This window comes from Pseudorca crassidens, chromosome 21, assembly GCF_039906515.1.
Source record: "Pseudorca crassidens isolate mPseCra1 chromosome 21, mPseCra1.hap1, whole genome shotgun sequence".
NCBI lineage: Eukaryota > Metazoa > Chordata > Mammalia > Artiodactyla > Delphinidae > Pseudorca > Pseudorca crassidens.
Window position 1 is genome coordinate 19572018 of NC_090316.1, and position 13208 is coordinate 19585225.

The 13208-nt window shown below is 34.8% G+C and overlaps 1 protein-coding gene across 2 annotated transcripts in view; it reads right to left on the reverse strand.

Moving 5' to 3' along the window:
• Positions 1-261: 261 nt before the first annotated feature.
• MSR1 (macrophage scavenger receptor 1) overlaps positions 262-13208 on the reverse strand; it is a 67903-nt gene continuing 54956 nt past the window's right edge. For both annotated transcript variants that reach the window (XM_067721600.1, XM_067721601.1), the window contains exons 9-10: positions 10415-10603; positions 262-532 (exon numbers count right to left, since the gene is read on the reverse strand). In XM_067721600.1, the coding sequence (XP_067577701.1) occupies positions 399-532; positions 10415-10603 (323 nt within the window). In that variant the 3' untranslated portion in view covers positions 262-398. The remainder of the gene's footprint in view (positions 533-10414; positions 10604-13208) is intronic.

Below are 13208 nucleotides of genomic sequence, written 5' to 3' on the forward strand. Positions count from 1 at the left end.
TTATTCAGAAAGTAATTACATTAAAATGAACTAAATAGATTACAAAGGAGACTAAAATTGTAATCTTGTGAAGATATAAATTGTAGCCAGTGATGGGGATGTGTTTCCATTATCACTGGCATTTGTAATCTAGAAGTTTTAAACTTCAATATATTCAATACATAAGTCATTATATTAGAAAATTCCATTTGAAAACTTAGAGAAGTTAGAATGGTTCAGATATAGACATATAGTAATTATGAAGGTATTTTATATGTTTATCCACTGATTTTTAAATATTCCTTTTCCGTGGACAAAATTCTTAATCTCTTAAATATTCATTAAGCTGATTTTAATGAAGCAAAGTAATAAAAATCATTTTGCAGCAATTTCATAAATGTGAATGAAAATATGGTGCATTATGTATTGCAAGTGACCCCGGCATCTTCAGCATGTGAACAGACTCTCACACCCCATTGTCTAATTTTACACTCTTCAATAGATGATTCTCTCCCAAAACAAAATACTTCATTCAGCCATATTGGACCAGTACCTGCAAAAATCAGATACAACTGTATTAATAAGTATAGTTTAGTGGTTATGTTTGAGTGGGAAAGAGCCATTAATTTATTCACCAATTTAACAAAAAAAAATGTGTTGATCATTATCCATATACAAGTTCTGTGCTCTTTATTAAGATTCAAAAATTAACCCCCTGCCCCAGAAAATTTTAGTTTCTGTCACTGTGTAACCAACTAAAATACTAAGTAATAAGAGGTGTAACAAAGGTGCATACAGAGTTCTATGAAATCGTAGATTGAAGAACTGTTGGTTTCCTCTAATGATTTAATAGTTTGATTTTTAAAAATAAGGAAGGAAATAAACTTTAATAATAATAGATACATACAATGATTTAATGATCTATATGTATCTGTACAAGGCATATCTAGAACATAAGCAATCCTGGAGTTCTTTTCTTAGGTTCCAGTGTATTTCAGTTTGCATGTGTCTGGTTTACCAGACATGTTATCTATTTTTAATTAAACCAAGAGTAATATGATCAGCAAAGGGCTTATAAAATATCCTGCAAGAACACCATAGATTATTAAGTGCAAACACAAGCAAACAACAAGAAAATGGCACAGCTAACACTTATTCTTTTTGTCCGAATTCTTCCTCAGACACATTAGAAGGAAAAATGACCTGTCAGCATAGGCTACCTAGAAGACAATTAACTAAATGAACGTAACCACCACTTTCAAGATAAGGACATTATTTTATCAATGAATAAGAAACCAACTGTTTTTCTGAAAAGAATTCATGGCAGGAAAAGATAACTTTAAAATGAATGTTTGGAAATGTTTTTCTGATATTCTCTAAAGATTTTTTAAGTGTATCATTATAAAAGTTTGTTCTTTTATACTTAAGACATTTGGGAGCAGAACCTTTGAAAAACTTCTAAATGAATGATTTCATTGGGTTTTGTTAAACATATAATATTGCAAACCTCCTAATGAATTTTCAAGAACATTTCATGTTGTCAAGAAACTGATGATTTAGCAGCAAAATTTCAATAAACACCTTTGCAAAACTGGTGGATGGTAAGTAAATATCTTAATACTGTAAGCATAATCAACAATGCATTTTTTCCATTTGAATCAATATGTTAAAAGGTTCTCTTTCAGTCACAAGAGCTATATAAAGCATATTTGGAAATGTCTTCAAGACTTAGAAACATACCTTTGTGTAGTTCTAAAAGTTAAATGAACACTTGTTTTTCACAGAGGCATAAATAATGGCACATATAATTACATTACTCTTAACTGATTTTTCAAATATTATGTCAGTTCAAGAAATAAAAATTAACAACATGTGCATGGTTAATAATGTGCAAAATTGTATAGCAGTATGTGCCTATAATATATGAATAAATTTCCAAGATATTGGAAATTTTGTAATCACAATGTGGATAACATTTGACTGAACCCTAAAAAATGGAGGTTTTCTGCGTATGGAAAAGAAGTCATTCCATATAGTGGGGGCAGCATGAAAATGCTTGATGTATTAGAACAGTTAATGGTCTCCTGGCATCTAAAACACAAAGTATATTAATGAGGGGAGGAGGACTCTTTGGGAAGGTTGGATAGAGAGCTGGGACCATGCTATAAACATTTTTGAATTTTATGTTGTGAGTCACCAAAAGAAATATCATCAAACTATATTTTAGAATTGTATGTTTGGCAGAAATGTGGAAGCTGGATTGAAGAAGAAAAAATCTATAATCTAAAAGAACAGTTAATAGGATGTTTATATAGATATTTTCTGTGAAGACATGTTTTTATTTACCCTTAGAACTAGGAAATTTTGATTTCCACATAGAAAATAAATAGGTTCATTCACTTAGTTTTTGAATAATTTGTACCTTCACCAGAAATATCCAAATACAAGACAAGTTATATTTAGGTTTACATTATCAAGGTAACTGGAAATATTGTAGGTTTCATTTCATATAATAGTAATTAAATCAATAGAATCCAAACAATGTTTCTATTAGACAAGCAAAGGTTTTCCTGGGCTGACCAATTATAAGAGTAGTAACTTGGACAGCTCAAGTGTTTTCTGAAATGTTTTTATAAGAGTATTAAGACTTTTCAACTTGAAATTTTAAGGCAGATAAAAAGGAAAAGATTAGGAGAATATGATCTCAAAGTCAGAAACCTTGCCAGGAATACTTTTTGGTTTCCAAATTGCTCTTACTAGGCATATCATGGTCCCTTTTCTGTTTGTGTTTGTATGTATGAGCATGTTTGTGAATGTGTGTTTATTTTAAATATATAAAGTCTATCTGAACTTTTTGGAAGTTGCTCCAAAGGGCTATTCAAAAAACATGGGCAACGACTTCCCTGGTGGCTCCATGGTTAAGAATCCACCTGCCAATGCAGGAGACATGGGTTTGAGCCCTGGTCCGGGAAAATCCCACATGCTGCAGAGCAACTAAGCCTGTGTGCCACACCTACTGACTCTGCACTCTAGAGCCCACGAATCACAACTGCTGAGCCCATGTGCCACAACTACTTTAGCCTGCATGCCTAGAGCCTGTGCTCCACAACAAGAGAAGCCACCGCAGTGAGAAGCCTGTGTACCACAATGAAGAGCAGTCCCTACTCACCACAACTAGAGAAAGCCTGCGCACAGCAATGAAGACCCAACACAGCTAAATAAATAAATAAATAAGTAAAACCTTCATCAAAAAACATAGGCAAACAATAACAATTGCACAAATAATAAAACTACTTCCATTTTAACATGTAAAGGAACCAAAACAGTGGGACATTTATGTATTATATTTATTGCATTTATGAACATTTATAAATTGTATAAATAAACATAAATAAAACTTTTGGTGAAAGCCATGGTTCTGTTGTGTTTGGGAGCATGAGAACAGTATGGTTCCATGGTTTCTGTACCCAGGGGACAGTGATGCTTTCACTCTACATTTTGTAGATCTAGTCACCAGATTTATGTCTCAGCAGTGCGGAATTTTTACAATCCAGGAAAAGAGAATTAAGGGTGACAATCCTCTCAATGTCTGAAGTATCCAGAGGGCATCCCCATAGGGGAAGCACAAGATAGATATTATTCAGTCAATGTGCTGACATGTGAGCACAAGTTTTTAGAAACCATAGTAGAGGAAACCATGAATATTAGAATACCAAAGCTGTAGTAATAACAATGAACATTTAAGCCCACTTTTTTAAGAATTTACTGGGCAGAAAATATTCAAAGTACTTTTGAGTTGTTATCTCACTGAATTCTCAAGCAACCTTAAAAAGTTAATAAATGCTATTATAATGTCGTTTTACTGTTGAGGAAAGTGAAAATCAGAGAGAAAAAGTAACTCCACCCAAGGTCACATAGCTAATGCCTAATGGAGCCAGTATTCCCACCATGGGTCTGCCTAATGTCAGTGCCTTTAATCAAAGATTTACTGCAATCCCCTGCATTATTAGATTTGGTCATTTAACAAATCTCTTTTGAGTGCCTATGTGAGTGAACAAAAATCAGAATCCATTCTCTCTTGGACTGACCTTCTAGTGAAGGCTTCTGTTTTAGGTAAATGCAGCAACTGAGGTCACATGTGTAATTAGTGGCAAAGCTGATTCTTGTATTTAGAACCCCTAACTCATATTTCAGTGCTTTTCTCACCAAGAACATATGGATGTGATAAACATATTGTATTATTCAGTAACTCTGGTCTTATGCTATGTGGAAAAGATTCAGACACAGTGAACATGCTAGGTCTTTTCACATATAATTTTAAAAATTTACTTCTAATAACTTTGTAAAATATTGGCAATTATTTCCATTTCACAGGTAAATAAACTGAGACTCAGAAAGGATGCATGACTTTCTCAAAACAACAGAGAGAATAGAGCCAAGCAACAGAACATGATGACATTTAAAACTTAGAGCTATTCATTGACTACAAAGAAGCCCAGATAGTTATAAAAATAATTTTCAAGGATATGCTGTTTTATTTTTATATTAATATATTTGGGACTATCAAGCCTAAGGAAAAAATTATTTAATACTCATGTCCCATCTCCTTCCAAATTGTTTTCTGCATTAAAAATTAATGCCAAGGCAGCATAAAATGCCTAAAATTTAATCTTCATGTGCACCTCAAAGATTAAAAAAGAGATCTGTTTTTATTTCTTTAGGTAATAACTGTTACTCAAGGATATTTTTTCTTGCTGCTGTCATTGTTATTTTTTGCCTCTGAGTTATCGTTTCTACTAGTGGAAACCTATGCAAAATCGATGTATATATTTTAGAAATGTTTTTATTCTCTAGTCCTGTTTATCATCTATTTATCTATCTACCTAACCATCTACATATCTACAATTCCCTTTACAATTTGAAGGCTGCATAAGGAAGACAGATTGACCAATTTTGTGTTTCCAAAAGCAGACAAAAATAACCGTGTTGTCCATGGCTTCTGGAATTTTATGAGCTTGGTTTGTGATGCTTAAGAGTATGCTTGACAGCTGATACCATTTCCTCTTAATCTCTCTTTTAAAAAGACAAATATTGATATTTCTTTGAGGGATTTGAGTTTCCTTAATCTTCGGTAACACTGCTTTTATTTAAAAAAGTAATCATATTTCAAACATCAGCCAGATATACAGTGACACGATGAGATTTGAGATTAGCTCCTGAATGGATAAGTGGGGAAGCAAAAATCACTAATGGTTAAAGTCCCTGAATGAATTTTAATTAAATCCAGTCAAGCCTGGGTGACATGCATTTATATCACTTTAAGACTTCTAGTTGGGAAGTGCTTTGTCAACAGTTTCTTCTTTGAGAAAAGCATTCTGGGTTTTTGTTTTTGGATCAATGTTAAAAATGAAATGGGGGTGCTTCCCTGGTGGCGCAGTGGTTGAGAGTCCGTCTGCCGATGCAGGGGACACGGGTTCGTGCCCCGGTCCGGGAAGATCCCACATGCCGCGGAGCGGCTGGGCCCGTGAGCCATGGCCGCTGAGCCTGCGCATCCGGAGCCTGTGCTCCGCAACAGGAGAGGCCACAACAGTGAGAGGCCCACGTACCGCAAAAAAATGAAAAAAGAAAAAAAAATGAAATGGGAATCAGAATAGAGAATGGGTAAACTTACACTATAGTTCTGGATTCTAGTTTTGTGGTTCTGGAGAAGCCAGTCATTTTCCCTGTTTTATTATATATATGCAGAATAGAGAGGTGGGAGGTCGAAAGAGCTCTAAGATTTCATTTCCCTTTAAAATTCTGTGATCCTAAGATTCTGAAGAAGCAAACTCTTTAGAAATGAAGTTTTTAAGGTTAAAGAACTTAGGACAGTCTGCCTAGTGAAGAGACAGGGTGAGGGATGGATGTTGAGTGCTCTCCCCACAACTGCCACAATAGCTATGTAAATGGGGCATGTTTTGTGACAGTTCTGTCAGCTTTACTTAATTTTACATGAAAAGTGGGGCTGTAATATCTATTTCTCACAGGCACTGTAAGCACTGAATGAGATCATGTAGTAAACACCTGATAAACAGTATTATTCCATACTTAGTATTTATTGCCTTTGTTACTGTAAGTAACAGAACAGACATGTTAAGAACCCTATTATAACGGCTCTATATCAGGTTCCATAATACCCAACATCTAAACATTTACGTTTCAAAACTTTCAGTGCGCAGGGAGCAGTACATAAGAATTAGAGTTCTGACCTATTGATATATTTTATTCATCTTTGAGATTGTTTTTACTTCCAATCACTAATGGATAGTTCAGAGATGCAGAGTTATATTCTTGATCTCCTTCAGTTTATTCTCGAAATTTTTTAAAAATTCCACTCAGAAAATTGATTATGGAATGTGAAGGGGGTAATGAATAAAAGATAGCATTTATGTTTAGAATTTTCTTTTGTTTCTGCTTTTAAGTTCAGAGCTTCAGCACCAACTCCTTTAAATTTAGGAGAAGATGAGATAGCTGCTCCAGATCCAGCTCTTACTTCTTGCGTCAGCTGACAGGCTCAGATATGCCTGGAACAAACTCCCGGACTACCACTGTCCTTTGACAAAGCTCATCCAAGTTTGCTACAGGGAGACCACCAGGATGAGAGATTGGAAAGCTTGCATAGGGAGAGCAAAGCCTCCCTCCCCCTTCCCTGCCCCGTGCAATGGCAAGCACCAGAAGCTTCTCAGTGCTTCCTTAATTTAACCTTTTTGTCTACACAGGAAAAAGAAAGAACATTCCACTTTATGCAAATGGTGCAACCAGATGAAAGAACCCATTTAAAGGAGTGTGCTTTAAGCTTTGTTCCTATAAATCATTTTCTTTGTAACTGCAAAACTCATTGTTCTTAAAGCTAATAAGGATTATCTCTGGTAAGCCAGGTTTGCTATTTTAAAATGAGAAGAAGAAAGAAAAAAAAAGGAGAGGGGGAAACTGTGTCCAGAAAATTGTATTCTTTCCTTAATGGGAGGAGAGATACAAAGGAGATAAGTTTCTACTTTTATCTTCTTGTTTCAATTTTGATAATAATGCAAAATATAGTATTAATCTGATTCTTCTTACTTTCCTATAAGAATGACACATAATTAAAACTCTAGTGCATTCCTCCTCCTCTCTCTACCCCTCCACTCATATTTCTAAGTTTCCTTTCCAGTCTCTGTTCTGCATTCAAAATTACTTTTTCTTTTCCTCCTGAGTAAAACTGCAAATTTAAGGTGGAGGAGTGGAAAAAGGAGGCGTTGAAACAGCTTTACATGAAAAGGTGGTTTACCATGACTAATCCAACATCAGTTTACGATGCAAGCCTGTTTCTTAAAATACAATGTACAATGAAGCAGATCATGAAATTTATTTTTTAGATTCTTTTTCTCCAGAACAAATCACCTCAGTTCTATTCTTTCTCCCAGCTCATCTTGCTTTATTATTTTAAAATTCTCATCATCATTCTTCAATTTTGGGGGACTGAATATGCAGAGAGCTGAAACAGAGCTGGTGTGTGTGGAGCAGAGTGGGAAGATTAGAAGAGAAGGTTACACAGAATGCTTCTTAAATCACACCTCTGTACTGTGGGAAGATTAGAAGAGAAGGTTACACAGAATGCTTCTTAAATCACACCTCTGTACTGTGGGAAAAACCACATTCAACTTTACCACCCTTGGAACATCGTGAGTATCGCTCTACAGTATAACATGGATCTGACTTTTCTACCATTCAACAAGGATTGCAAATAAACTTGTAATTATACAGTTGGCAGTGCTGCTACCAGTGATCTCTGTCACTCTTGAGCAATGCTATGAGTCCGGCTTCGTAATGGGCACTTTCCATACGCAGCTCATTTCAGATTAAAATAAATCTGCTGGGTTGTTATTATTATTCTCATTTTATTGGAAAGGAAACTGAAAGTCTGAGATGTATCAGAGCTAAGGTTTCAACTCCTATCTCCTTAGTTTATATTATAAAACTTTTAGTCTTTCCAGTTCAGTTTGGTAGATATTTGAGAATGTGAGAGGAAAAACAAAATTCTGATATATCTCATTGTTTTATTATAATAAAACTCTAGTTTAATGTATAGGGTCACCAGTTACCATGAATACAAAGCCTCACTGACAATGGATGCTCAGCTTAGAGAAATAGTCAGTTACCTGAAGAAAACTTGAGAGAATCGTCTCCCTATAGCCAAATGACTCATTTCACAGGAGACTAAACTCTATTGTTTCTTATATAAATAATGAACTTCCTTCTTTTTGGCCAGTACTTCAGAATATGTATTTTATTCCTTTCTTACCAGTGCTTTAGACTAGAAATCCCTAGAGGTATAAGCAAGAATGAATAAAAGCTGTGGGGAAAAGAATATTTTACTTGTGAGACTAGGCCTGCAAGTTAATGGAATCTTAAGATAATAGTCTCCAATTGTGTGTTTACCATCTAGGTTTGAACCTCAATTGAAGAACAGCTTTGAAATCTATGGCAAGGCTTCATATTCGTAAAAAGAACAGAGCTGGCGTATAACGTCTTATTCACTTTCCCACCACAGATTGTATTTGAAATGTTTTATACAATTATGTATTTTAAATAAATGGCCTTTCATGCTATGGATCTTAGTTACCACAGAAATGGATTTTTTCCTCACAGAACATTGCAGAAACCCAGACTGGCAGTTTAGTCTTCCTAAACAATTCACTGATTCATTTGATTTTCTAGTGACTAAGAGTTAGGGATTTTTTTCTTTTCCCCTTCTGTGGGGAAAATTGCTGTTTAAAACAATTCATTTAGGAGGTAAATTTTACAGGTGCAAAGATGATTTTGGTCTGACACTTTTCAAGATGGGGAAGAAGTTCTGAAAGTGTAGTAGAAATGGAAAATTTGGAAATTCCAAAGATCTACTGGATGATGGCAAATTATGGATGTTTTCTATTTCCTTTGTTTCTTCTATTCAAAACTCTAAGGCACAAAGTAAAAACTGACAGCCGGAGGCTTGAACCTGGTACAGAAACTTTCAACATCATCACTCTCTTCCGTCTTGTGCTTAGCCTCTTTATGAAATTAAATCAAGTTTCTGGTCTCTAAAGACTTTAGAACCTGGATCCCTGCTAAAATTCACCTCTTAAATTTGATAAAATGAATTCTTTTCGTAAAGGAATAAAGGATATAATTGTGATCTTATTATTATCTTATCTTATTATTAATACTATTTACTTGTTTAGCACAATGCCTGACACATAGTTATTACTCAATACTGTAGCATAATAGTACTTAACAATCTATTTTATGAACTTAAGAAGTCTACCTTATCTTGTTTAGTCTTTTGGCCTGATAATTTGACATACTCCACTATTTTATCATCATACACAAGATTATCTGGTAATACTGCTGTTTTATCTCTATTATTTTGCATAGAATTTCCTATTGCCCATATCTATCTAGGAGAATAACACAAAATCAAGATGGTCGAATCTTTTTTTTTTTTTTCTTGGTCAACATGAATTTCAGAGATACCAATTATCTATCACATATGGACAGTAGAATAAATAAAGAGGAAATATTGACTATAAAATTCTAGTTTACCTATATATGGCTATTTTTTTCTAATCTGTCCTTCAGAATTGAAGCACTTATATATGTTTAATTATACATAAAACCTATTATTAGGTGCCAATTTAGAAAAAAAAATGAGGTAATAAAAATATCATGGGTAAACATTCAAACATTTTGTCCCCAGCAAATTTTCTTCCTAGCTCTTTCAATACATTCACAGAACAAGTTACTGAGTCATCCAGATGAAAATATGCAGATATACATGCAGCAAAAACATTATTCAATTCAACCTCAAATAGAGGGGAAAGTAACCTTTCTCTTCCCTTATTTCTCATCAAGTTCCTTAAAGGAGAAGTCACAATTAGTAGGCATAGAGAACCCGTAAAATCGCCTCTTTCTCTTTCATGGTTTTTCACTGTCCTTTCAGAATAGAGGTGCTCCATCATGGACTAAGCTTTGGGAAGTAAATGCAGAAGCTGGTACCCACCACCCACCCTCCAGTTCCACAGAAGAGAGAATGGGGGAGCACGTGGACTTGCCCAGCTGCCCGCAAGACCCAGATATGTAAATGAGTTTCCCAGGAAGTCATGCCTTGTCTATATAATTCACTGGTTCCTGTTCATCTGCTTTACCAGGAATTTTCCATATTTTCCTCTATTGTCCAACTAACTGATTGAGTCTAAACGAAATTTAGACATTAAATGTTGTCTGAGAGCATCTTTTTTTTTAATTTCTATCTTTTCATTTCTACTTTCTAGGAAAGGCCTTAAAAAAAGAATCCTGCTTCCTATTCTACATGTTCCTGTCTCTACTTGATTGTATGTACTGGAGAATGCCTACATTTCATTAAAAAAAAAAAAATTACCTTGTCCAAAATAAGCTCCCTTATGCACATTTCGAGCACCTTGGTATCCCAAACTCCTACAGATGACCTGTCCTCCACGCAATTCCCAGCGGTCGTCACAAACTGTACCCCACTGGCCATCATGGAAAATTTCCACTCTGCCTTCGTGAGGGCCGCTACCACCAACCAGTCGAACTGTCTTAGACGGTGCTGTCACAGAAACAAGCAGGGCTTAATTTTACATATATGTACATATTGCTTTATGCTTTAAAAAAAAAAAAAGCATTTGAGCACATTTTTCCAGCAAGTTCAATTATTGGAATAAATATTAAACTTTCTAGCACCACCTATTGGTAAAGAGTTTAATTGCAAACATTGTACATATTGGTCAGATCTGAAGAGTAAATCTACTCTTGCTTTTTTATAAGTTACATCTATGAAAACACTGCAATGATTTTGTTCCAGTGACTTTAAAATTTTACAGCTACAAGTCTGTGAATGTTATAGAGATTTTTCATACTATTTTTAAAAATTTTAACAAAGTGATTGCTTTCTTGACGCACTAACACACAAACTGGAACATACATCCAGTGACTTTCCGTGATACAGGAGGTTAAGGAGAAGATATTTTATAATATCATAAACATAAAAATAGACCAAACGTCCTGTTCTTTACCAAGAAAAACAAGGTAACTATAATGACAAAATCAATTCAGAAATAGCAAAGATATTCCTTGATATAAGCCCCCTGGATTTTGTCCCAAAGTGTTTTTCTTGTTTTGAAAAAGGATTAATGAGATAGATATCAGACAACTTTTGTTTATTTTGAGAAATCGCTAAATCAGTAAACTTTGGGAAGAAATATACCATGTTTACAACAAAGTAACTTTGTTCTGCAATGCCTACGTAATCAAAATTGCCATATATACAGTAAACTTTTATAAAACTTTGATCATGTGCAGTGATTTACATAAATATGAAATGTCTCTTTCTCATTTTTAAAACCAACATACACATTTTGAACCTAAGAACAGATAAAGTGTGTAAATAGTATCACAAAAAATTTCACTTAGAGTTAGAAAATTTCTTTAAACAGCCTGAACTATTCTAGTAAGTATTTGTTAAAAAATCATTTGGCTGAAGAACAGAAAAAGGCAAAGACAGAAAATAATTTTTAAAATTTACTTAGTGCTAAATAAAATATTCTCTAATAATTAGAAAAGCCAATGAATAAATATAGTTCTATTTAAATATATCTTTTCAAATATGAGTTTGAAGAACACCATAATATAAAAAAGCAACATGCAATTCTTACAACAGAAATATCTCTGTAATGTGAAAATGGAGTTTTAGTGTATGGGTTTTCAGAACTCAGTTAACTAAAGAAATAGTAACTTTTGTTTTCTAATTTGAGCAAATTTTGTTGGAACAGTAATCCAACAATATGTAAACAAAATAAACAATTTCCTACAAGCCTGACTGAGCCACTCAGAAACATGAAAAGCAAACATTAACATGTAGTATTACAATTATAATTATTTTCTTGATTCATCCAAAATATAATTCAGTGCTAAATACTGAATTAATGTAATAATGTCCAGGTGCATAAGCCCTTCCTCACTTAATAAACATGAGTTACAAACATTAAAAACATTTTTAGAAAGGAAAATAATTTGCTATTGCAGTATTCAAACTTCCAATTACTAAGTAAAATACCCGGGTGACCCAATCATTCACTGTAAATGCCTAAAAAAATAGGAAATAATAATCCAGGAATAGATTGTGTAGTTTTAAAACATTACAGTCATGTAATAGTAACTAGTGCCACTCCCAATTATTTTACATAAGTCAAAAATAAATCTCCCTGTGCTATGCTGCCACTTCCCATCAGCCAACTATTTTACATTCGGTAGTGTATATGTGTGGATGCTACTCTCACTTTGCCCCAGCTTCGCCCTCCCACCCCGTATCCTCAAGTCCATTTTCTATGCCTACCTCTTTATTCCTGTCCTGCCCCTAGGTTCTTCAGAACCATTTTTTTTTTAGATTCCATATATATGCGTTAGCATACAGTATTTTTCTCTTTCTGACTTACTTTACTCTGTATGACAGACTGTAGGTCCATCCATCTCACTACAAATAGCTCAATTTCGTTTCTTTTTATGGCTGAGTAATATTCCCTTGTATATATGTGCCACATCTTCTTTATGCATTCATCTGTTGATGGACATTTAGGTTGGTTCCATGTCCTGGCTATTGTAAATAGAGGACACAACCTTTAAAAGAATGACATAGCCATAGGACATGACATAAACTGGTTAGAACCAACTAGGTCTGAGATGGGGACGAGACTTCCACTGGACCTTGAGGTTCTGTATATGCTCACTGTAACACATCAGCATGCTAAATGACACACCCACAGGCTCCATGGCAGTTCCAAGGCTGACCATAAAAGGTCAACAAGTGGGTGGGGCCCAGTTCCTGGAAATCCCCACCCCTTCCCCAAAATAGCTGGAATACTCCTCCCACTCATTAGCCTAAGAAATTACACCCCCCCCCCCAATAAAAACTGACCCTGTACCCTGGTGCCTTTCTCACCTTCTGAGATGGCCCACACTCTGTCTGTGGAGTGCATTTCTCTCTAAATAAATCCACTTCTTACCTATCACTTGGTCTCTCAGTGAATTCTTTCTGTGATGAGACATCAAGAACCTGAGCTTCATTAAGTTCTGAGACCAGGTGTGTGGTATCAGTTAAAAGACTGTGGGTTCAAGTCCCAATCTGAGATACACGGTTTAAGTTAGTCACCTGGAAC